This window comes from Jatropha curcas, chromosome 3, assembly GCF_041381405.1.
Source record: "Jatropha curcas cultivar XTBG-Jc1 chromosome 3, XTBG_Jcur_1.0, whole genome shotgun sequence".
Lineage (NCBI taxonomy): Eukaryota > Viridiplantae > Streptophyta > Magnoliopsida > Malpighiales > Euphorbiaceae > Jatropha > Jatropha curcas.
The window spans coordinates 31,363,737-31,389,620 of record NC_143153.1 but is presented as its reverse complement, the minus strand read 5'-3'; the positions used below and the strand labels follow the sequence as shown (position 1 = coordinate 31,389,620).

Here is a 25,884-nt window from a genome sequence, read left to right as displayed (position 1 = left end):
ATTGCTCACGTGATTTTATATGTTTTATAAGTTTATCTTTTCACATTATTGTTTCTCTCCAACTCTCTTATTGCCTTTTTTTTTTTTTTAAAAAAAAAAAAATCCTTTCACATGCTTATTTTGCATTTGATAGAAATGAAGTTAGCATTTAAAGATAAGGAAACATATACCAATAACGTATTGGTTGAGGTGATAAGCAACTTCAATCCCCACAAGAACACAACTTTGATTTCTAGGAAACCTACTTCTTTGGAAGAGGAAAAAGCTTTTACATTTTACAGCTCGAGGGGGAACAATATATTTTAGCTCACTCCCAGATTGAGTCTAGAGAAATGTGTGTAAACTGTAAAAAAAAAGAAAAAAAAAAAAAAAAAAGAGGAACAAGATTGAATGTCTGTGGACTGAGACCGAGGAGTGAGTTTCTGATCCTGTTGTTCTGAAGCGTTTAGCCTGTAATTTTTATGAGAAGTTATTTTCAGCTGACTTTCAATTTTCTCCTACTGCTTTTAATAATATTATTTTCCCTCGTTTATCAAAAGATGCTATTGTTTCTTTGCAGAAGCCTGTCTCTAGGGAGGAGGTTTGGGCTGCGGTATCTAGTATGGGTTCCTTTAAGGCTCTTGAGCCTGATGGTTTTTAACCTTTATTTTTTAAAAAAATATTAGGATATAGTGGATGATGAGGTGGTGTCCTTTGTTTCTCATACTTTCACTTCTGGTATCATGGATCCTCAGATGGCTAAGGAGTTTATTATTTTTATTCCCAAGGTGTTTGTGCTGGAAGAGATTACTCAATTCAAGCCTATTACTTTGTGTAATGTGCTCTACAAAATTGTTATGAAGGTTCTTGCTTTGCGGGTTCGCCTTTTCATTGATAGTTTGATCAGTTGATAACATTATTATTTCTCAGGAGCTTCTTCATTCTTTTCGGCGCTCTAAGAGTAAGTCGGATCATTTTGCTCTGAAAGTTGATATGGAGAAAGCTTGTGACAGAGTTAATTGGGACTTTCTTCGATTTGTGTTGGTTTCTTTTGGCTTTCTTGGTTTGTGGGTTTCTTTGATTAAGAGTGCCTTGTCTCAGTCTTCTTTGGCCATTCTTTGGAATGGAAGCCCTTCGTCTTTCTTTTCACTAATGCGGGGTTTGCGGCAAGGTGATCCTTTTTCCCCCATTTGTTTGTGTTATGTGTGGAGGGACTTTCGTTATTGATTCATCAGCAGGTTGTCAAAAAGAGTTGGGTTCTTGTTCGTGCTTCCAAATGTGGCCCTCCTATTAGCCATCTGTTGTTTGCTGATGGCTTGATTATTTTTAGGAAAGCTTTAGTGTGGCAGGCTAAGGTGGTTCACGATGTGTTGGCTGACTTTTATAATGGTAGTGGTCAGAAGGCTAATTTGGCCAAATCTTGCATCTGTCTTTCTAAGTCTATTTCTCATGTTGTGCGGCTAAAATTCAACAGTTACTTAGGGTGGCGGTTGCCTCAGATTTGGGAAGGTACTTAGGTGTGCCTTTGTTGCATGGTCGCTCTTCCGTGTCTTAATATCAAAGTATTATTCAGAAGGTGGAGTCTCGGCTCGGTAATTGGAGTGCTCGATTGTTGAGTCCTGCAGGTAAGGGAGTTCTTATTAAAACTTCTATTTCTTCGTTACCTGTTTATGTTATGAATACTATGTGGTTGCCTTCTTTTATTTGTGGGACTTTTGATTGTTTAGCCCGTAATTTCTATTGGGGTTCTTCTGTGGAGCATCGTAAGATGCATTTGGTAGGTTGAAATTGTCTTATTAAGCCAAGGCGGTTTGGTGGGTTGGGATTTTGTAGTACCCATCTGTTTAATATAGTTTTGTTGGGTGAATTGGGTTGGAAGCTTTTTGTTAATGATTCAAGCCTTTGGGTTCAAGTTTTGTCTGAGGCATTCATTTCCTTCAGTTGTGGGAGTTTCTGATTTTAGTACGTGAAAAGGTATTGTTCGTAGCTTTAATATTTTGCAGTCTCATGATAGATGGCGAGTTGGGAATGGGCAGCAGATCAGTTTGTGGTATGATTTTTGGTTATTGATGGGTCATTTGGTGGACTTGTCGGAGACTATTGCAGGGGGTGAGGAGCATTTTAGGGTGGGTGTGCTTATTTAGAATGGTACCTGGGATTTTTTGGTGTTTCGTACCTTTCTTCCGGATGATATTAAATGCTTAATTCAGGCTGTTCCACTTCCTTTGGTGGCTGTTGTTCATGATGTTCCCTTATGGAATTTTTCTTCTAATGGTGTATTTTCTGTCAAAGCAACTTATTCTTCGTTGTTGTATGAGGAGTTATAGGCGGATTCTGGGGTTGGTTCCTTTTCTTGAATCTGGCATGTTGATGGTTTGCCTAAGTTAAGGCATTTTTTGTGGATGATTTTTCATCATCGGCTTCCTACTAATTCTTTCCATTTTTTGCGGGGTTTGGCTGCTTTCAATCATTGTGTCGTTGTGGTATTAGTAAGGAGTCTCTCTTACATCTTTTTCCGAATTGTGTTGTTATGCAGGCTTGGTGGCAGTAATGGCGTTAGCCTCCTAATTTTTTTTTTGTTTTGGCTGATGTTATTTTGTGGTTGTAGATGAATTTATCTTAATGCATGCCTTGGCCTTTTTGGTGTTTCTTGCATCATTGGTTTTTAGTTGGTATTTGGTGGGCTTAGAAAGGAAGAAATTTGCATGTTTTTCAAAATGTTGTTACTCCTTTATCTCAGTTAAACATATATATTTTTAAGGTTGCCTTGGATAATGGGTAATCCTCTGTGTCCTCTGTTGCGACTGTTAGCAGGTACAGACAGATTAGTGTTGCTTGGGAGCCTCCTCAGGAGGGGAGGGTTGGGTGAAGCTTAATTGTGATGGTAGTAGCTTTACTAACCCTGGTCTTACTAGTGGTGGTGGTTTGTTTTGTGATTTTAGGGAGAAATGGATTGGGGACTTTTCTCTCAATATTAGCCCCTCTTCGATTTTGATTAGAGAGTTGTCGGCTATTTGGGCAGGTCTTGTTATTGCCTGGAATCGTGGGTTCGATAGCTTATTGTGGAATCTAATTGTTTGGAGGTTGTGAGGTTAGTCCTTTCGGATTTACACCCTGCTCATCCTTTGGTAGCTATTGTCTTAGATATTCAGAGTTTTTTTTTTTCGTGATTGGCAGTGCTCTCTCCGTCATGTTTACCGGGAAGCCAATTTTGTAGCTGATCATCTGGTTAGGTTGGATCATTCTATCCCTTCCTTGTTATATATTTGAAATTCTAGTCTTGCTTTGTTATCTCTAATTGTTTGAGCTGATGCTTGCCGATTCAGTTTTTGAGATAAGTCTTTTCTTTTCTGCTACTTTATGTAACAAAAAAAAAAAAAAAACTGTAAAAAAAAAATCCCAAAAAAAAGGAGATAAATGGCTTGTCAAAGGCTATATTAGAAAATGAAAGGCGAGAAATTATATTTCTGTTCGGGCCCAATGTGCAACCCAATAAAACCCATGAAAGTACTTATAATAACCCGTTGGATTGATACCGGGGCCAGGTATGGAGCTTTGATACCAAGCCCAGTCAAAGCCTGCTTGCTCAAAAGAAACCTTCTCTTCGAGCTTTAACACGGTAACATCGTTAAACCCTAGACCTTGAAAGTTTCTGAACAGAAATCGGAATCAAAATCAAATGTCGGACAGGGAAGATTCCGATTCGGACGCACCTGAGGAGTTCACATCGGAGCAGGTTCTAACTTTCTCTTCTATAACTATTTTATTACGATCGGCTAAAACTTTTTCACTGCTTTCGTTGAAAAGAGCTCACATGGTATTTTCTGCTTTCAGGGAGTAAAGCAAGATGAAGAGATAAGAAAAGTTCAGAAAGAAAATAAAGCAAGGTAAGTTTTTTTGTGGAGAAATCATTATTATTGTTATTATTATTTTTTTTTTTTTTTGTGGAGAAATCATTCCTTTTCTAGATATTAATTATGGGTTTTTCTTTGAACTGAAGTTAAGGGGAGTGATTGCCTTCCCAATGTTAGAATTATGGATGAAAGTTTGTAAATTTCATTTGTGTTTGAAGTAAAGTATAGAAATGCTTGGTTAACAGCTCCACCTTTTCTTTTCTTGCTTTATTATTATTATTATTATTATTATTATTATTATTATTATTATTATTGGTGACATTATATTTCTCTCCTCTATTTGCTAGTGAGTTCTTGAAAATTTGGGACTTCTTTTAACAAATTACTAGATGACTTACTAGGCAACTGAGTAGTCTCCCTGAACCGCTATTAGTGTTATGTCTATATCTATTATCATTGCATTTTTTGGAATGTAGCTTCTGGATCTTGGCTATTTTAGTTGTTGGAGCTTTGAGGTTTCAAACATATTACTAATAGCACCTGCATTAGGTAAAACAAAATCATAGTAACACGACCATTCCATTCCTCTATTATTACTGTAAGGAGCTCAACAGTTTTTCTCTTGTAGAGTCCTATTTTTGCGAGCATAAGTGCTAAAAAAGGTCTGTTAAAGCCTCAAAGATAAGTAATTATGTCTGACTGGCAAAGTTCATGACGTGGTTAGATTTGTTAGGAAGACAACAGTAAACTCCAATCTCACCATGGAAGTGTCTGGAAGCTGAGAAAAATAATCTAGTTGGGGGGAATGAAGCTACAAGAGTCAACAAGACATCATTCATATAATCTGTGACTCCACAACTTTAACATGAAAGATACTAGAGAAAGGAATAAAAATTTGGATTGTCTATTTGCAGTTGACGCTCTGTTGTTGAGGTTGTATGCATGGTCAGGGATTGAATATTGTTCAGCTGAAACACTACCTAAGAAATAATGACATTTAAGAGGATTTAGCTTTTGTTTTCTGATTAATTATCTTGCAGGCAGCAAAGTATTCCTGCTCACATCAGAAGAACATAGAATTATATGTGAGCGAATATAGAAATGATCATTTGCACTAAAAATTTAACCTTAAGCATATTCCAAGAGCAGCATGCCATTTTTCACAAGTTATAGTACAATGCCTGCAAGTTGTAGCAGCAATCTTAGTCGTTATTGTTAGCTTGCTTTATTTTACTATTTTACCCTTTTAGTATTGTACTGACCAAAGTAGAATCCAGTTCAGTTATATGACACCTTGAAAGGCAATGTTATGCTTTCTTAAATATACTTTTATGCTTAGTTTGTTTTTCAGAAAACATTTTCTGCTTTCCAATATTTCAAGGTGCGTAGTAGAATGGTGAATGGATAATGTTGAAAAGGGAAGGACTGTGAAGTAATTTTTCAAACTTAACAAACTCATAAAGAGCCAATGGGGATAAAATTATGAGAGTTACATAGATTTATTCTTCTATTGCATGGATCACCCTTGGACATCCCTAGCTGTCACTATACATTGGCTGCTGCCAGTAACAAATACAATTTGTTATTAGTCTTATTTTTTCAATTTGTGCAAATGTCGCTTTCAATCTGTTGTAAATGGGTAAAAAATATGAAATTCTTAGAGATCCAAAATTTTGCAATCATAGATTTGTATTTATAAATAGAAGTGGTTCTTCAAATGCCATAAACAATTTCAAACTAATTTCAATGTCATACCCAAAAAATGAAATAAGTAATTATATATATATTGTTTTAAACATTCCATCTCCTGGTAAGTTATTATTTTGCAAACTAATGGACTCTTAGTTTTGCTTTCATGTGCATAAATTCATTGTAACAATTATGTTTACAAATGTGTTTACCTTCTGCTGTATAGAATTTCTCGTGAGGGTAAAGAACGTCGCAGATTATGGGCACAACGGAAAACAGCACGACCATCTAAAGTAGTAGATGAAAGTGTACAAGATGTAATGGAAACTGAAATGGAAAAGGAGCCTTTGGGTGCTGGGGAGATGCTTCCAAATGACATTGTACAACTGCTTGCAGCTCGTGAGAAGTATGCAACCACTCTTTTTTCTCTCTTTTCTCTCTCTCCCCGTCTGACATGCACTCTCAAATGCTGTTTGTTTAGCTTGCACTGGTGTTTTTTATCTTTGCTTTTAAGGATTTTAACCAAGAGGATTGTTTCCTCCAGGAAAGTTTTCTTATCAGACTCCGAAGATGAGAAGGTTGAGACAAAGCTTTCTGCAAGGAAGAAGAAGCCAAAAACTTCTGGGTAAGACTAAAGGAAAGGGAATTCTTGTAACATAACTTTTGAAATACTGTTAAAGCTAATTTTTTGGAATAGAATAATTATATTTTTGAATTGCTCTTTGCAGGATGGAAACTGTTATTTTGAAGGATTTGTCACCTCCTCCATGCTTACAGAACTCCTTGGAATTTCTGAGGAAAAAGAAAATGCAGGTTTCAAGATCATCTTCAGTTTTGAATAACTCCAATCAAGCACTCCGCCTCATTTCTACCTCTGGCGTATTAAGTAAGAAATGACAAGCTTTAGCATATTCCTGTTCACAAGTCGGTTGTGACAACAAACACCAGAAAGCCAATGCGAGACAACTACATTCATGGGAAAAAGGGATGAAATTGTATTTAATTGGAAAACGGGCCTTTATATGGTTAATCCTACATTGAATCTATAGTTAGATTATCTTTGCAGCTTTACAGAAGCGCATTTTTGTAGTGGATGAATTATTTTAAGGCTTTACTGGATTGGTTGTTGATTGTAATGAATGCCCATCATGAGTCTGTGATTGCATTATTGATTAGAAAATTTTGGAGTTGTGAACCTGTATCTTCTCATGAAATGGCCAATAGGCGCTTTAACTATAGATTCCCAAGTGAATCTAAAGTCAAGATTCACAAGTACAAGTCTATCAAAGGCACCACTACTTATAACTATTGGATTCCGACAATGTCTCCTGCTCTTATTCATCTCATTGGTACTAAAAAATAGATGCTTTTTTGTATTCTTTTTTCGTGGGATAAAGGAGTTTAATTATTTTTAGAAGTTAAAAGGAATCACCATATTCTGCATGGGAGTCTATTTCATTGGGAATTATTTAATATTTAGTGCATTGATGACTTAAAATAATGCATCCTGCAATCAAAATGTAACAAAACTTGAGTCAACAGTCGCTTGAAAATTTTTTGCCTACAACAAATTAGTATACGTAGATTTATAAACAGTCAATGAGAATCGTATTTTAAAGAAGTATTTATCAGAGAATTTTTGTTCATTTTCTCACTATTATATTAAGTTGCTAACCGAGTTTATACATTCAAAATATAGAAGATATCAAGATAATAATTGAATGATATGTGGCTGAAGCCATATGTATTTTGAGAATATCTCCTAATGCTTGATATGGCCCATAAAGCACATGAATTTGTCACTTTCTCCCTTGCTTGAAAGACCTAAAATTAACAATAATTAACCGGTTTTCTTTCTTTGCATAAATATATCCGATTAATTATTGTTCATGGAACCTTATTATTATTGAGATAATGAAATCAAATTCTTTTTTTATGAAAAAAAAGGCAATCTTCTACGTTATATAATATTTAAATTTGGAATTTAATACTACAAATGAAGCATAACATTCTCTTTATATTATAGCAAATTAAAAATCACTACATTTTTCTCCACAGAGATATAGTATTGATCATGATAAGTCTGGCATTAAGCATGGTGTTACAATGAAATTATCTAGTTAATTATATTTCTCAAAAAACAACAAGGAGACAGAAGTTCAAGGGGAAGAGAAAGCATCTTCAGGGTCCAACCACCTTTTATGCTCTGAGTCTGAGCTGCTCATAAAAGATTGAAAAGCATTCTTAACCTTGTTCAAGCTTCTATGGTGGCGGATGCGTTTAAGAATAACCTCTTTGTCTAAAGCCTTAGAAGAAGAGGAAGAAGAAGAAGATGATGTTGATTTTATGTAAAGCTGTTTGCTTATAGGACCAAGAAGCTGAGTCTGGTTATCACTGTCTTCTGAGGAGGATAGAGACTGCTGTGTTTGAGGAATCACAAAAGCCATTAATGAATTCTTGTTTGGAGAAGTGAAGAAGTGGGAACTGGGAAGCCATAGACAAATGGGTCTCATATATAAAGAGAAATTGATTGATAATGGTGAGTGGGCCATTAGCCATTTGTTTTTTAGATTAGTGGTTTGTTGGATAGTGGGTACTCCAAAATCAGTGGGTTTATATGAAACTTGTGCATGCATTTTTGGTAGGTGTAATAAGCAACTTTAGCTTTAGGTATTATATATTATTTTTTAGAATTAAAAATTTATTATTTTTAAATTTAGATTAGATTTAGCTATAATGTAATGTAACCTAATAAAATCAAAATGCATATACGTGTATATATGGTATAATGTAACCAGAAGTAGCCTCATTATTTTGGAATTTGAGTTAATAAATTGAAGTTTTTTTGAGAGTGATGAGTTTTTTGGGTTGATAATTTAATATTATTGAGGTGCTGGATTAATATTTCGAGATCTTATATCGTTTATGAAGTGTGTATATAAAATATATGAGTTAGTATACATCGTCGAAATTCTATAATTTTGATAAAAACGTATTTTTTATTTATTAAAATCTAATTAATAAAAAAAATATGAAAGGAAAACATTTTAGAATTGTCATGTGTTGTTGGATGTGAATCATGACAGCAATCCCCACTTTTTATTTATTTATTTTGGGATGGAAATGTGGCATTTGAAGGATTAGTGGGGAATTTAGATTCATATTCAAATGTTCTATAGTTGAATCCCAATATAACTAGGGGAGAATTGTATTTTATTAATCATTATATTTTAATTTTAATGGGCTTTTTGTGGATCACTAGGATGTTAATAGAATGCAATTTTTGTTTTCCTGCCCCCATAAACTTGAGATTGAAAAGTTATTTCCTCATCTTCCTCCTCTCTCTTTGCTTAAATTGCAATTTCCAAACCCAATTCTGAAGTCAAGTGCACAACTTTTTTTAGTACCAATGCTCCATGAACCAAGAATCCATGTGCTTGTGCTGCGAGCTTTCCAAATCCATTGTAAGAAATCTCTATCAAACCATAACAAAGATAAAAGATTTTTTTTTTTTTTTTTTTAAGGTTTTGATTATGTGAGTGCAATACTATGTACTGTGGTATTATACCAACTAGCAGCCAAAGCCTTTTTATGAGGGGCCAACAGAAAACTTTACATAAATATTAATTTTTTTTAATACATATATATCTACACTTAAATCGGAATAATATTGAGATAAAAATACTAGAAGCTTAGACAAATACTAAAATTTTAATATTTTGTCATCTTCGTCCATAGATACGTATTGGTCAGCAGACCAAAGAATACTCACTTTTTAAATATGAAAAAAATCTCCTCGCCCAGAATGAAAAACAAATTGGATAATGACAATTCTATGTAGAATGAATAAATCATTAATTTATTAATTCATGAAACTTGACTTAATTTGCCAGGATTCATTCTAATTGGAACCAGTTTACAGACATAAATGTGGACAAAACTCAATAGATATATAAAATAAAATAAACTCTAAAATCAATCGAAATAAATTTAATCTTGAAGAAGAGGAGAGCTTTATTTATTTTTAAATGAATAAATGTGGGGACAGCCTCATATGTCGGGAAGGTAACTTGATGTTGATGGTATTTTGAAGTACTAAAGTAGCAAGGCCCCAGCCCAAGCTAAAAACAATGGACGATTCATTAAGTTGAGGAATAAACCAGGGGCGCTCCTTTCGTACTGTCTTCTGTTTTTTAGTTGAAAACAGATGATAGAAACGTGACTTCGCAGCTGACCTAAATAATGTCACAGCTACTTTTTTTGGCGTTTCTACTGAAATATATAAACCGAGGCAAATTCAGTATTTCTCAATCCGCAGTTTCTACACTTGGATGATGTAAAATCCAACCTGATCTAGAATGCAAAATAGGTAGATTCATCCTCTGCAAATAAACTTTATCCACAAAGCATATTGCAAAATAACAATAATAAAATGACATTGATGGTGATAACTCATGACACGCTCACCAATTCGTGGATTTTGTATCAGAAATTGGCCGATTCTGGGAAATGTAGGAGAAAGAAAAATAATAGCAAACTGAATATAATAAATAAATAAACAACATCTATCATAGCGTTTCATTATTTGGTGTCACTTCTATCAAGAAAACTTAACAGATAACCACTGACAATTCGTCGGGCTATAGGATTAGGAATACCGCGACATAAACGCCCATCAATATATGCTAGAATGCCTGAAAACACAAACTTACCGATTCCCCATTTCCAGATGAACTTCACCTTGTGCTCCTGTTCACTGGTGTCTGCGGGGACTATAGCTCTATCATCTTCCACCTCTGTTTCTTTTTTCCACTTGATGTTAGCCACTAGCTTACCAGTTTGCTCTCTCAATATGCGTATTGCAAAACTCACAAACAGGTGCTCACACAATGTCATCAAAGTTGGTCCGATTTTCCATTCCTGTGGAGAAGATTTCACATTTAAGGACTCAGCAGTGCCAGAGTGATAAGCAAATGATAAGTTACATACCAATGTACATGCATAGGCCCTCCATCTCCCTTGAGGTGGGGCTGGTGTATTCATATTTGAACTTATAGTAGTAAGGTGAGATTATAAAGAGAAAGTTGGTAGATACATTTTCAGCGGTCACTTTCTTTCCAAAATCTCATGGCCGAAAATATACAGGCGAAAATTATCATATGCAGATTTAGACAGCAGTATATTAACATTGATGATCATGGACTTAACGAAATAATTAAACTGAAAGCCATAAGAAATGCAACTACTACAATTGGTTTTATGCACAATTCATTGGGTCAAAATTACCGACAAGATAGACATTTATTTACTGCAAGTTAGAAGTTTGGCTTTGGATGGCTATGTAGACTGAAGGACATCTGTATTTGTTATTTGGCTCTAAGCCAGTAGATCATCCAGTTTAAAGGTCAAAAATACGTCACTATAAAGGGATTCAATAACAAAAAATGTAATACAACAGGGTAAGTGAAGTTAAAAAGTTAAGGCCACTTACACTTTCTCCTCCAAGATGGCGCAAAGGGCGAGAAGAAACTGAAGAATCTCCTTTTAACAATGCCTTGTTTATAAGGAAACCCTTCACACGATCCATGATCTCATCTATGAGGGCACTGTTTGGGGGTAGGTTTTTGAGAAACACCTAAGTGAGCAAGTATAAATTAGTAAATAAAAAAAAATGTTATCATCAAAAAAGGATAGCACCAGCACTCGGAGCATAGGTAGTTTGAAAAATATTTGAGCATGTGATTTCCCAAATAGGAAAGGATAACTTGTAGCACATTCATCAAACCCATGATTTCACATCACAAAGGACTCGTGGCATTGGAATAAAGCAAAATCAGATTAGTATTATCAAATTAAGGTTTTAAGTTGCAGTTTCACAGTCTTATCAAATGTCAAATATTGATTCATCAGACAGGAGACTTTTGAGTTCTTACTCTTAGGCTAAGAGGGGAAATATGAAAGGAAAGGGAATAACTAAAGAAAATAATAAGGGAATGCTATTTTCCCTTGTTTAGGAAGAAGGAAAATAAGGACCGGAAGAGAAATAAAATTTGTTTCATTCCAAAATTCTCTCTGAATTGGAAGAAAAATAGAACAAACTATGACAATAAACTAGTGGAGGGAAAATAGTTTTATGTTCCTCCTATATCCAAACACAATGAAGAAACATAATTTCCTTTTCAAAATTTCCGTTTCCATCTTATTTTGCTTACTTAATCTCTCTTATTTCCTTTCCTCTCTAATCCAAACAAAGCATTAGGGGAAAAGTAATTTTCCCTTGAGAAATATAATATAACAAAAGGAGAAAGAAAAAGAACCATTGTTCATGCAAAGACTCATCAGAACACGCACCAATAAAGCATGACCAGGGTGAAATATAGACATTTTGATTATGGACGTAGTTATCCTGCAGAAAAATTATAAATATCCCCCTTCAATAATTACCTGATCATCTATCACTCTGACTCTCAGATACTCCTGCCTGTACATTGTGTCCAACATAGCTTGCAGGTAACCTTCAATATATAACTGCATATTCCAAACAACCAGTAGGACTAATTAAAAACATAAAAATAGTAGCATGTGCTCAATAAGGCCTTTAACAGTAAAATGCATATCAGAATACAAGAAAACTTCATTTTCCAATTGTAACTACTATTGGAAAAGGTGCTGCTTAATTTATAGATGTCACTTATACTCTCTCTGTGCACCAACACATTGATAGTTTACTAGCTTCATAATGAAGTGACTAATTCACACAAAGAATTTGTCTGCTATCTTCATCAACAAATAAAGGCATATCAAAACAAAAAGTGAAATTTCATACATCAATGAATTGCATGTCAAAGATAATTACCTCATCAATGCCAGGACTTCTATCAAGCTTGATCTTTCTGTCTGGGCCACCTTCCATCAGAGCAGTTCCCAGCAGTGATGGCTCCATAGCCAATTTCATTATTCCTTGGTGAAATCCACTCACCTTCATGATAAAATGCAAAGCAAAAATGTCAATGTTGAAAATTCCAGCATTAATCAAATACTTTTCTTTGTTTTTTTTAGCATTATTAGCATAAATATAACAATAATTCACAGGGAGAATATGATTAGTACCATTCCATCAAAACCACTTCTTTCTGCTCCCTTCACAATGGAGTCTGATATTTCAGTGACAGCAGCAAACAACACATTTGATCCCACAGTTCTCAACTGCCATGCAATTAATGTCGTTAGTGAGTGGCATGGGAACTTTTTCTTTAACTAAAAGAAATGCACAAAACATACAGTTTTTTCCAGATCCCCAAAGTAGCGTTTTGTGCCTGAGAACCCTTTACCACCAATAGTTTTACTGATGAACTTGAAGGTGTCTGTCCTTAACAAGCAGAAACAAAATCAAATAACAGAACCAAGGAAACAAATATAATTCAAGCATGGTACATTTAGATTAAAAGTCATCCATGCTCTCACAAACAGCTTATAAAAACAGAAAATTAGACAAAAAGACCACTGCCACCACCACCCAATGACAGTACAGTATCAATGTTGGTACCTTTATTTAAATTCTTTTGTGCATTGCATACGGCTTCACAGTAGAATTTGCTTTTACCTTTCATCGAAGAAAAATTTAGAGTTTTTGAAGAGATTATATGACTTAGTTGAGCTATTTGTGCATCCCTTGTGCAATAATAAAAGCTACACCAACCTAGACATATAGGATAAACTGCACTTCCCCATTATTTGTCAGTATTTTAAGAGACTGGATCTCAGGAAAAAGTGAAATGAGTTAAATGGGGAAAGCATTTTAATTCCCCAAATTTGGTTTCAACTTATTATCTTGATGACAGTTATTCTGATTGGCTATCATAATATAGTAGAACTTCCAATGTGGAAAGGGGAAACCAAAGCTCAATCTACAAATAAAAAAGTACATTGATATATTCTACGTTTGTAAAGAAGAAGAAATACTGCCAAATTATTACCTAATGTAAAGCCAGGAAGATTAAGCAACCCTCGAGAAGGGTCAAAGAAAACATCAAGAGAAGATGAAGCGAGGTCATCAAATATGGACACAAAAGCAGGTGGAAGCAAGGGACTTCCTTTTGCAATATAAATGGCCCTCATTGCATACCTGGATTATAGAGTGAATTTCAGAACACGCTTTAAAATTCTATTTATGTAAATGAAAACATATTTAGGAAGAGGCTTACCAGGAATAATGTTGTGCGCATCTGATGAATAATTCTCGCATGGTTATCAAAGCATGAGTAACCAGGACCCCGTTGAGCTCTACAACCATATTTTTTATGGGAGGAACCTACAGAAGAACAAGTAGGGAAACGAGAACTCATACAATGAAATCACCAATATAAGCTTTGAACATCTAAAATTACAAGGAGATTAAGTGCTTCTTTCACATTTATTGGAAAAAAATATTGAGAAAGAGTTCGTCACTGTTATGGCGCTGCTTGACTTAGGGTAGTGTTATTGCTATTTAGGGTGTTTTTATTTAGTTATTCAGTGTTTATCATGTTATTATCAGTTTCTTTGTTAGTGGCTATTAGTGGGGTGGTTAAGCAAGTAACTTATTGTAATGGGTAGTTATTAGTGGGTAGTGGGTAGTTTTAGCTTTACATTTAGTTTTTTAAAAGGCTGTTATATCAGGAAAAATGTAAGCAGAATTTTATGAAAAGGTTTCAAGTTCCTAAAACTCAGAGATTGTAGAATTCTCTCTTAATGAGCTCTAGGAGATTGCAGATTCTCTCTAAGTCTGTCACCATTGATAGAAGGAAGAAAACTCCTTCTAAGATACCCATCTCAAACCTGATCCCTAATTCAAAGACCCATAACTAGATCCAAATTTGGGACAGTAACATTTGGTATCAGAGCCTGGTTATGGGCGACTCTATTCAACAACAACTCAATAGAATTTTAACATTATTCCTAGAGGAGCAAGCTGCCAACAAAGTCCGACATGAAGCACTAAAATCCAAGTTAGATGCCCTCACCTGTGTTTTTTCTGATTTAAAACAACATCAACAATGGAAGGGAGCAGCCATAGTCAAGCACCGAAAGCAAAGGGTCCAATAGGTTCAGCCAGTCTAGAATCTCCTAGGGGCACTACAATTGTTTGGAAATTCACAAAGTTGGATGTTCTTGGACCACCTATGAGGAGTAATAATTTAGGAAAGTTGGCAAAATTGGAACAACCTAAAACTGCCGCAGAGCGAATAGTTTTCCAGCAAATGTTTCAAGTCTCAATAGTTGTGTGTACAGAAGATAGAGCGGAGCAAAAGAAAGAAATAATCAAACATCAATTGTTAGCACAATTAGAGGGTCTTGCTTGTGATTTGACAGCCTCTAAATGGGAAGGGCGTGGGAAGAAGCAATTCGAGAATGACATAGAGGAAACATTAGAAGAGATATTTGATCCAGGAATATTAATTAAATATAGAAGCACAATAAACAGCTCCTTATTTGCAGAATAATAGAGGGTGATAAGGATTTTGTTTGCATCGCATTTTCACAAGTTGAAGATTGCATGTCATCCATCCTTTGCGCTTGAGGACAAGCACTTTTTCAAGGGGTGTAATGTTATGGCGCTGCTTGACTTAGGGTAGTTTTACTGCTATTTAGGGTGTTTTTATTTAGTTATTCAGTGTTTATCATGTTATTATCAGTTTCTTTGTTAGTGGCTATTAGTGGGGTGGTTAAGCAAGTAACTTATTGTATTGGGTAGTTATTAGTGGGTAGTGGGTAGTTTTAGCTTTACATTTAGTTGTTTAAAAGGCTGTTATATCAGGAAAAATGTAAGCAGAATTTTATGAAAAGGTTTCGAGTTCCTAAAACTCAGAGATTTTAGAGTTCTCTCTTAATGAGCTCTAGGAGATTGCAGATTCTCTCTAAGTCTGTCACCATTGATAGAAGGAAGAAAACTCCTACTAAGATACCCATCTCAAACCTGATCCCCTAATTCAAAGACCCATAACTAGATCCAAATTTGGGACCGTAACAGTCACACCTTCACCACACTGTGCAGCAATGACCTTAGAGTCTCCTGAGCTGAATCATAGCTTGAATATGAATCTCCAGGGAGAAAGTTTGTAATAATCTGCAGGACATCGCAAACATAGGTCAGATTGCTACTAACAGACAAAAGTGAAAGTGAAAAAGCTTCTAAGGTAGACCAGAAAAGCATCAAACCTTTATTGGATGGACCTCAAAATGATCAAAGTAATACCGCTGACTTGGAGCACTCGAGTCACTGAGAGATGTTCGCCAAAATGAGGCAAGTCTTATTAAAGTCTCCTCATCAAGGTTCAGATCAATTGGCTGTGCAACAATTGAGTCAAAATTAGCTACAGAAGCCCATGCATGGATTCATTTATTAGTATCTAACTTGAGGTGTTTAGAAGCATATACAAAAACTATATTCCTCAGGCACCATAGGAATATCTAACTTGAGGTGCTTAGAAGCATATACAAAAACTATATTCCTCTGGCACCATAGAAAAAAAGCTAGAGCAATGCCTGATTGTACCTGCAGAATAATGGACAAGTATTTAACTTGTCTAACATTGGAGTTGTTTGAAAGAAGGATGAAGACAACTTTGAGTACAGGAACATTTGAGTCAATGGAGTCTAATTGATGTCTCCGAAGCACTGCTGCAAAAGGAGCACCAGTCCACTTCTGATCAATATTTAATGACTGCATTTAGTTTAAAAAGACACATTATCAGTATATGATTGTATGGAACTTCCTGCCCAATTCTTACTATAACATCTTCCACAATCAAAAGATCATATGCATATGCTATAGTCATTTTCCAATTCATTATTCATAAAAAATGCGAGATGTATAAAAGCTACTACCTGCAAACTAATCTGATTATATTTCTGCTGATCAGTAATGATAGAATCCAGATTGATGTTGCCAAGCCTTGCCACTATAAATGGTGTATAGCATGGTTCCTCATTGTTATCTAAATCCTTCACAAACAATAGCATTAGATCAACATAAAAATGAAGCCATTGCATCAGCCACTTCTTCAACTGATATTGCCAAGCTAGCCTCACATACAAAATAATTTTCACTGGGAAATCCATGGTGGTCTACTAATAAAAGAGAAACCAAATAAAGAAGCAAAATGAGATTAGTGACGAAATGCATAATGGGTAAAATTTGTGGATCTATAAAGAAGGTTCAGGAAAAACACCAAGGAATTAGATAAGAGAATGAGTTCCATTGACAGAATATCCATTGAGACTGACCTGCTTTCCATCTTCAAGTAGGTGGATTGCAAAATGATATACTCTTAGTTGGACTTTTGCACATGACTGAACCACTATGTTCTCTTTCTGACTGCTGGAAAACTCACAAATACGCAACACACGTGTGGGACCTTCTGCATATATTTCATACCCGATGTTTACAATATCCGTGCTTTTCAACTGACCAAAATAATCTTTTTGGTCTCTGGGCTTTTTGTCAGAAAGCGAAAGAGACGCCAACCCTCTGTGTTGTTTAAGTTTGCGAAAAGGTTTCCAAGCCCGCACCTTATCCAAGTTAATTTCACGTAATAGGTGCATATCTGCATGAAACATGTCAGTTATGTCATATTATTTAAAATATGCATGAGAAACCCACATGCTTAAATATATGAAAAGTGTATGGCATATAATGAGAAAGGTGAACCAACCAAAATGCCTAGGCTATTTTGTATTAAAGGTAAATGCAGCCCATTATAATTTCAATTATTAAATGAATCATTAATGATATTAACTAATTACTCCTAGGGCCCATATTTAACAATGGTACCATGGCATGGGACCAAAATCCATGCTGCATGAGGAACACTCTTGAGCGGGTTGTACCCTGATCAACCTGTGTCAGGCCATCCTACGCTTCTCAAGTTCCCCAGTTGCCACTTGAGAGGGAAGTGTCAGAATATGTGTGGGAATCCCACAAGTGTACAGTATATGATAAGGAAGGTGAACCAACCAAAAAGGCTTAAGCTGTTTTGTATTAAAGGTAAGTCCAACTCATTATAAACCCAATTATTAAATAAATTGTTAATAAATTTGACTAATTGCTCCTAGAGCCCAGTAACAATATCAATAACAATGAAGTTCCCAAAACCAGTATCTTATGATGGGGGATGGTTATTTTACACATTGACTTTGTTACATTTAATACTGTAGATTTAATGTGGGAAAATATTTTTCTATATTTGATTCATCAATAGGGACACATATATATACACATACAAGATATTATAAACCTATTTAGAATCTAACTCCTAATAGAGTTCTATTTACAACTAATCCTTAACACTCCCCCTCAAGTTGGAGCATAGATATTAATCATGCCTAACTTGTTACAAAGATAGTCAACCCGGGGTCCGTTTAAAGCTTTTGTAAAGATATCCCCTAACTGTTCACTTGTTTTAACGTGTCCTGTAGAGATAACACCTTGTTGTATCTTTTCACGAATGAAATGACAATCAATCTCGATATGTTTTGTTCGTTCATGGAATACTGGATTTGATGCAATGTGAAGAGCAGCTTGATTATCACACCATAACTTTGCAGGCAAGGATGACTTGAAGCCAATTTCCTCTAACAACTGACGAATCCAAATTAATTCACAAGCAGATTGTGCCATAGCTCGATATTCTGATTCAGCACTCGATCGTGAGACTACATTTTGTTTCTTGCTCCTCCATGATATCAAGTTTCCACCTACAAAGACACAATATCCTGAAGTTGATCTTCTATCAACCTTCGAACCTGCCCAATCCGCATCTGAAAAACATTCAATGTTCAAATGCCTATGATTACTGTAAAGCAGGCCACGACCTGGATTACCTTTCAAATAGCACAAAATCTGTCCTAAAGCTTTCCAATGGATAACAGTAGGAGAAGACATAAACTGGCTCAAGACGCTCACAGAGTAAGCAATATCTGGACGTGTTACGGTAAGATAATTCAATTTGCCCACTAACCTTCTATACATCTCAGGATCATCAAATAGCTCACCACCAATTGAAAGTTGCATATTTGGAGTCATTGGAGCACTGCATGGCTTGGCACCCAACTTTCCAGTTTCCTTCAGTAAGTCAAGGACATACTTCCTTTGAGATAAGAAGATGCCTCTCTTACACCTAGATACTTCAATACCCAAAAAATACTTCAACAGTCCTAAGTCTTTTGTCTGGAATTGGGTCTGGAGAAATGATTTGAGTGATGTAATGCCGGCTGAATCACTCCCTGTAATAACAATGTCATCAACATAAACCACAAGTAGAATCAAACCAGTCTTAGTACTTCTGAAAAATACAGAATGATCAGAAGTACTCTTCTGCATGCCAAATTGATGTACCACATTGCAAAATCTACCAAACCAAGCTCGAGGACTCTGTTTTAGGCCATAAAGAGATTTTCGAAGTTTACACACTTTACCCGACTGCCCCTGAGCAACAAAGCCTGGTGGTTGCTCCATGTAAACTTCCTCCTGAAGATCCCCATGAAGAAAGGCATTTTTAACGTCCAGCTGATGTAAAGGCCAGTCAAAAGTAGCTGCTAATGAAATAAATAAACGAACAGAAGACAATTTGGCAACAGGAGAAAAAGTATCAGAATAATCAAGGCCATAGATCTGAGAATAGCCCTTTGCAACTAATCGAGCCTTGAGACGAGCAACAGTCCCATCAGGATTCACTTTAACGGTGAAAACCCACTTACAACCAATAGCTTTCTTATCTGCCGGGAGAGGCACAAGATCCCAAGTACCATTAGTATCTAAGGCAGCCATCTCCTCTTTCATTGTTGCACACCAACCAGGATGAGACAAAGCTTGGACAACAGTTTTAGGAATAGAGACAGAGTCTAAGTTACTTACAAAACAACGAGATGAAGAAGAAAGATGATCATAACTAACAAAAGAGGAAATAGGGTAGGTACACTGGCGTTTACCTTTTCGAAGAGCAATGGGAAGGTCAAGGTCTGACTGGAGAGTGGATGGCACAGGCTCAGGTTGAGTGGAGAGAACCGGATCTTCTGTTGAAACGGCAGGTGGAGGAAGTGAGTCAAGAGTCCCTAGTCTCCTGGAATAAACCTGTTCAAAACGAGGGCGTGTAGATGCTGGTGCAGGAGTGGGCATAGGAGCAGCAGACACTGGAGTAGGAGCAGGAGCAAGGTCAGGAATACGAGCAGGAGCAGGAGATTTATGAACTTGCTGGATAGCATAGACTAAAAGGTCATCATCCTCCCCCTCACTCTTATGTATAGAAGAAGGAAAAAATGGAGTATTCTCAAAAAATGTGACATCTGCAGAAATAAGATAACGGTCAAGATCGGGAGAGAAACAACGATACCCTTTTTGATGCCGAGAATACCCAAGGAAAACACAACGAAGGGACTTTGGATCTAATTTGGAAACCTGTGGACGAACATCACGAACAAAACAAGTACAACCAAAAATACGAGGTTCAATGGGGAATAAAAGTTTAGAAGGAAACAAGACATTATAAGGAATTGCACCATTAAGCACAGAAGAAGGCATGCGATTAATCAAAAAACATGCAGTAGAGACAGCATCAGCCCAAAAATGTTTAGGGACCTTCATTTGGAATAAAAGTGCCCTAGCAACCTCAAGAAGATGTCGATTCTTTCTTTCTGCAACCCCATTTTGAGGAGTATCAACACAAGACGTTTGATGGAGAATACCATTTTGTGACATATAAGATTGGAAGGAACTAGATAGGTATTCTTTAGCATTATCACTGTGCAATATGCGAATAGAAGTATTAAATTGAGTTTTAATTTCAGCACAAAAAGAACAAAAAATAGAGAATATCTCAGAACGAGTTTTCATTAAAAATAACCAAGTAACACGAGAATAATCATCCACGAAAGTTACAAAATACCGAAAGCCAGTTTTAGAAATAACAAGACATGGACCCCAAACATCAGAATGAACTAACTCAAAAGGGGATGAAACCCGTTTATTGACTCGAGGAACTAAAGGTAAACGATGATGTTTGGCAAATTGACAAGATTCACATTCTAAACTTGATAAAGACTAAAACTGCGGACACAACTTCTTTAAAGTAGACAATGATGGATGACCCAAACGACAATGAACCTCAAGAGGAGATAGAGCACCAGCACAAGCCAGAGATAATGAAACGTGTTCATCCAGAAGATAAAGGCCACTAGACTCACGTCCTCTACCAATAATCCGCTTCGTCAAAAGATCCTGAAACACACAATAAGTAGGATAAAATTTGACACAACAATTCAGCATACGAGTAATTTTGCTAACAGATAATAGATTAAACGAAAAACGAGGCAAACAAAAAACAGAAGACAATGGAAGAGATGGAATGAGATTGGCAGTGCCAATACACTTGACAGGAGATGTGGACCCATCAGCTAGAGTAACATGACGATTAAATTGTTTAGGTTCTTTTAATGAGGATAAGAGACTAGGGTTACCTGTCATGTGATCTGTGCAACCTGAATCAATGACCCACTCTGATGAGGTAGACATAAGACAGGAAGGAGGAGTACCTGAGTTGGCAGCAGCAGCAATTGAGGAATCAGTAGACTTAGAGGAACGGTATCTAGAGAGCTCAGCATACTCCGCAGCAGAAATTGTTACATTGTTGTCAGAAGAAGTAACTGCATAATCTTGATGTGCCATATTTACCCTTGGTGGCTTATTTATTAGTTTCTTGCAATACCGTTTAGTGTGACCAGGTTCATGACAATAATGACAGATAAGAATGCTTGTCTCCCGAGTGATTGGTCCATTACCACGGTTATTTCCTCCTCTTCCTCTGTTCCTGGCTGTCTAGCTACTTGATTATGACTCACAAGGGCACTATTATCAGAAGGGGAAGGTGTATGAGAACCTTCAGTACGTAGCAATCTAGCAAAAGTCTCCTGAAGAGAGGTAACATCACTGCCTGAAAGAACTTGTGATTTGGCAGTTTCAAAAACTGGAGCAAGACCTGCAAGAAAACTCATCACAGCCATTTGTTCTCGCTGCGTTTGTTGAACCTTAACATCGGGACTAAAAGGCAATAAAACATTAAGTTCCTCGTAAATCTTTTTAAATTCCATGAAATAAGCTGTAAGGGGCATATCTCGCTGGTCAGCCTGATAAAATCCTTTGCAGACCTCATACATACGAGACAGATTACCTTTTCCCGAATACAAGAATTCAAGATATTCCATTAATTCTTTAACAAACTCACAATGATTGATTAATCCAACTACTTCACTGTCAATAGAATTGCGAATCAGTAGGAATAACTTAGCATCTTCCCTGAGCCAACGTTGCCTAGTGTCATCAGTTGGTGGATCATCAATTAGATGATCATCTTTTTCAACACTTCGCAAATAAATTCGAATTGTCTTACTCCAATCTAAATAATTATTTCCTTTCAATTTATGTTCTGTGATCTTATTCATTGCTGGGATCAATTCAGTAATAGTAGTTTTAGAATCTGTAGTTGGAGGATCCATTATTAATAAAAACTAAATCCCCTACCAGCAACGCAGAAACAGACACCAAAAAAATAGTCTTTCAATGCAAACAGGAGCGAAAGGTAACCTGAAACGCCAAATTGACAAAACTGAGTACGCCCCTACCAAAATGTCGCCGGATCCGAAAAACAACCACCTGAGTAGACTGCTGACAGAAAAACGAAGCCAGAACACAATTTCCGATCGCCGGAAACAGCTGGACGCGCCGCCACGCGCCGGCGCGTGGTACTGTAGCAGAATCTTGTATCGCCGCGTGAGGCCCCCGCGCAGGGAATCCGGTGACCGGATTCTGGGGAAAGACCGATCGGCAGCTGGAGCAACTCCTGGAGTGGGCGGTGAGACAAAAAAGTGACCCTAGAACAGTCACCAACACTGACAGCCACCACCTGCAGGAAATCCGGTGACCGGATTTTGAGGGAACGCCGGAATTTTCTATGCAAACGGCAAAAAATCAAGTTTAAAGAGCCACAGGCTCTGATACCATGTAGATTTAATGTGGGAAAATATTTTTCTATATTTGATTCATCAATAGGGACACATATATATACACATACAAGATACTATAAACCTATTTAGAATCTAACTCCTAATAGAGTTCTATTTACAACTCCTAATAGAGTTCTATTTACAACTAATCCTTAACAAATACAATGATAATTTGAAAACCAAGTTTCCTTTTGCACATCATTCTGGCGTTTACATCAAGAACACTGAATTGAAATGCTACTCTGCTAAAAGATATGGTTCCCTGATGCATTCCATGTTTTCATAGAAAAATTAGTGGTCAATAAATGATAAACTCTTGCAGGGTGGAGGAACTTAGCACCAGGTATTCCAGGAGAGAAACTCCAATATGGAAAATGTAATTGGACTTGTTGGGGACTCAATTACAGTTAAGAAAAAAGAAGGAACACTGAGTAGGTGATTACCATTTATTATAACAACCAGCTTATGTGGAAGAACCAAATCATCCCAGACATAATGAGCAACAGAGTCAGATCCAAGAACCTCTTGCTCTGATGAATCCTGGAAAATTCTCAACAACAAATTAGAATTGTTACACATAATAATTTGACATAAGAATGTCCAACTGGAACTCATAGATAGGATGAAGGGAATAACAGCACAACCTTTTGATAGTAAGTGAGAGATGCATCACGTAAATGATTCTCAATCCGATATGGTAGATTAACATTTGGCGGTTTATAAAAATGCAACCCAAGGCTGGAACCTTCTTCTATCACATGAACAGAAGCAAATTCTGTTGTGTTGTTACTCAAAGCTTGAACTGGATTTGATTGTTTCCTGAATTTCAGGAAAAAGCATCCCAGTGAAGCAATGCATAATGGCCCTGACCAGCCTGATTCAGAATCATTCAGTTGAAACTGTATATATACTGATGAAGTATCAATATCATGCCTATGCTTCCTGATGACATTCTCAAAAATACTGAATTCCTTGCTCTTGCCAATACAATTCTGCAGTCGTAGTATTTTTCTCTCTTTACTGTTGATGTAGCTCATGTGTGCCATTCCGTCCTTTTCAACAGGAAAGGTGGTGAAGGAGAGAAAAAGGAGTAAGAGCACAAGTTATGCAAACTCACCAAACAAGTTGAATGAAGCACATATCTGTAACTGAAAGAATACCTCCACATAGCATTGACGGATAGTGATAGTTTCCTCTGACTCATTATATATAACATGCCTTGGGGTCATAGTTACAATTTGTGATGGAACTTCCACCACACTTGACGATGGTCCAATAGAAACTCCAAACTTTGTTATAAATTTGAGCCCAGATTCTTCTATTATCTCTAAGCTTAGCTCTGAGACTCCTGATAAAGCATCCAAGTCTAACAGCACCTCAGATGAATGGTCCTCCAACAATTTGAGCTGCATCTTGTGGGATCTGGTAAATGAAATTTTAAAATCCTATGAGATGATATCAAAACCTATAAAATGTATATACAAGGATGAACTTGACAATTATATGGCACTAAAAAAGGTATATGTATCTTACTTTAAAAACCATGACCTTATCGAATTTGGGGGGCAAAATAAACCTAATTCAGGAGGAATGCTGGAACCAAGATTTCTGACCTCACCCCTGCAAATAGCCATTCTTATCACGAACACAAAGGACAAACAAACCATGCTTAAAAGGTTCATTTATCATGCTTGGTAAGTACCTAGACAGAGGCTTCTGATTAGGAGCGCAGAAAAAGAGGGGAAAATCGGTGTTATTTCTCAAGGAATATGGTGTAAAAATAGCAGCCTGAAAAGGTTAAATAGTTAGTTTTACACCAAGATGAAAAACCACAAATGAACAGCAATCCAACTTATTTTAAGTGCCCTTGGAACTAGTGCACATAAAAAAAACAGTGAAGTTCATGAAGCTGTAACAGCATAACAACCTCTAGTGTGCCTCTGAACCCACGAGACAATCTCAGCAATGCAAAGTACTTTCCACCACCAAAATCTAGATCAATCTCCAAACAGTGGACATCATTTTTGTTCTTAATTAACTTCTTGATCCAATCACCACTATTCACTGGTTTACAGCTTGATCTAACAGCAGTTAAAGTGATTGTAAAATATATTAAGGCAGGATTAGCATAAAAATCTGCTGTTGATCCACATGCTATAGTTGCTTCCTTTCCAATATTGTCACTAACAGAGGTGGTATGCAGAGCTGCACCAAGATAAAAGTAATGAGTAGTGCTATTGCAAACAGAAGAATGATTGCTGCAGAACATTTGTCATTACCTGTCTCAGTTAAAAGCACATGTATCTCTGAGTGCAATAAATTGGACACTCGTACTGTAGGAAGAAGAAAAATTTCCTTTTGCTCCTGTAGTGCTACTGCTGAATTTATACCTTCAGAAGAATCACTAGACTTATCAGGATGTATCATGGGAACATCTCTTCTAATGCTTTGAATCAGAAAATGCAGGTTGTTGATAGAAGCATCTTCAGATCTGAGAGTACAATATGCAGTGCTAAAGGAACATTTTATCGATTCAGCGGATAAAGCCCTTCGAACTTTATAGCTCAACTTATCAAAAATTCCAGAAAGACAAACCGCCTTTCCACCTTTTAGCTCATCTGACCATTCCACTGAAAGTGCTCTCTTGGAATTTGAAAGGTCATCTGATATTTCAGGTCTGAAAGAAAACAAGAAGTTACCTGCAATTCAGTTACCAAAAACATAAGTCCCAAGAAATGTCAGAGAAAGACAAATACACATATCAAGGTTTTCAATTGTGGCTGCAGTGTCAAACAAATTCTAAATGTCTCATTTGGTCCAACCATGTTTTTTTTTTTTTTTCCTTAGCTTGCAAATGAAGGGAGTATAAAGCATCATGGCAGAGATTAACAACTAAAAGTTATGGTACATTTTATGCTGGCCTTATATGGAAAGCACATCCCACCTGGATCTATGGACATGAGGTTTAGGCCGCCGAGCCTTGAGTTTTCCAAGACTTTAGAAATATATTTTCATATAACATTTAGTACTGAGGCGAAACAAACACTACATGGACAGACATTCTTGCAAACAAGTGTAGACTTGTAGCATGCCCTTCACTCAGTAAGAAGTGCTTTTCTCGTGCACTGGGCAAGACCAACAGTGGGGGTTTTACCAAAACAACACCAGCTAAGATTCAAGTTGGAGATTTTGCTTACACCTCCATCCCACCCCCAACATGTGTATATGATTCCAAATTATTGAGAATTTTACATCTATATTTTGTTTTTTTTTTCCCACCTTGAATAATCTGGTCCTTATCATTTATAATTATAAAATTCCTTACCCT

General features: G+C 36.4%; 2 protein-coding genes and 1 pseudogene across 11 annotated transcripts in view; 1 reads left to right on the top strand and 2 right to left on the bottom strand.

Annotated features, from left to right (window-relative positions):
- Window positions 1–3,529: 3,529 nt before the first annotated feature.
- LOC105639628 (UDP-N-acetylmuramoyl-L-alanyl-D-glutamate-2, 6-diaminopimelate ligase) lies at window positions 3,530–6,702 on the top strand. The gene is made up of 5 exons (XM_012223741.4): window positions 3,530–3,715; window positions 3,814–3,866; window positions 5,749–5,928; window positions 6,067–6,147; window positions 6,251–6,702. Exons 1-5 carry the CDS (start codon window positions 3,659–3,661, stop codon window positions 6,417–6,419), a joined length of 540 nt encoding a protein of 179 aa, XP_012079131.1. The 5' UTR covers window positions 3,530–3,658; the 3' UTR covers window positions 6,420–6,702.
- Window positions 6,703–10,049: 3,347 nt separating this feature from the next.
- LOC105639629 (vacuolar protein sorting-associated protein, putative (DUF1162)) overlaps window positions 10,050–25,884 on the bottom strand; it is a 30,143-nt gene continuing 14,308 nt past the window's right edge. For 2 of the 9 annotated variants that reach the window (XM_037638273.2, XM_037638309.2), the window contains exons 17-36: window positions 24,836–25,255; window positions 24,484–24,761; window positions 24,259–24,344; window positions 24,090–24,176; window positions 23,717–23,978; window positions 23,201–23,608; window positions 23,000–23,096; window positions 16,788–17,107; window positions 16,389–16,628; window positions 16,057–16,224; window positions 15,720–15,848; window positions 15,538–15,627; window positions 13,727–13,833; window positions 13,499–13,647; window positions 12,804–12,886; window positions 12,633–12,728; window positions 12,379–12,501; window positions 11,967–12,050; window positions 11,014–11,157; window positions 10,050–10,442 (exon numbers count right to left, since the gene is read on the bottom strand). In XM_037638273.2, the coding sequence (XP_037494201.1) occupies window positions 10,104–10,442; window positions 11,014–11,157; window positions 11,967–12,050; window positions 12,379–12,501; window positions 12,633–12,728; window positions 12,804–12,886; window positions 13,499–13,647; window positions 13,727–13,833; window positions 15,538–15,627; window positions 15,720–15,848; window positions 16,057–16,224; window positions 16,389–16,628; window positions 16,788–17,107; window positions 23,000–23,096; window positions 23,201–23,608; window positions 23,717–23,978; window positions 24,090–24,176; window positions 24,259–24,344; window positions 24,484–24,761; window positions 24,836–25,255 (3,710 nt within the window). In that variant the 3' untranslated portion in view covers window positions 10,050–10,103. Of the gene's footprint in view, window positions 10,443–11,013; window positions 11,158–11,966; window positions 12,051–12,378; window positions 12,502–12,632; window positions 12,729–12,803; window positions 12,892–13,498; window positions 13,648–13,726; window positions 13,834–15,537; window positions 15,628–15,719; window positions 15,849–16,056; window positions 16,225–16,388; window positions 16,632–16,787; window positions 17,108–22,999; window positions 23,097–23,200; window positions 23,609–23,716; window positions 23,979–24,089; window positions 24,177–24,258; window positions 24,345–24,483; window positions 24,762–24,835; window positions 25,256–25,884 lie in introns of those variants that run through there. The other 7 variants (XM_020681631.3, XR_005177906.2, XR_016320211.1 and 4 more) reach the window with 7 other exon arrangements.
- On the bottom strand, window positions 20,608–22,993 carry LOC149497923 (uncharacterized; annotated as a pseudogene). The gene is made up of 2 exons (XR_016320214.1): window positions 21,090–22,993; window positions 20,608–20,775 (listed from the first exon to the last, which is right to left on the bottom strand). The product of XR_016320214.1 is annotated as an uncharacterized LOC149497923 (transcript).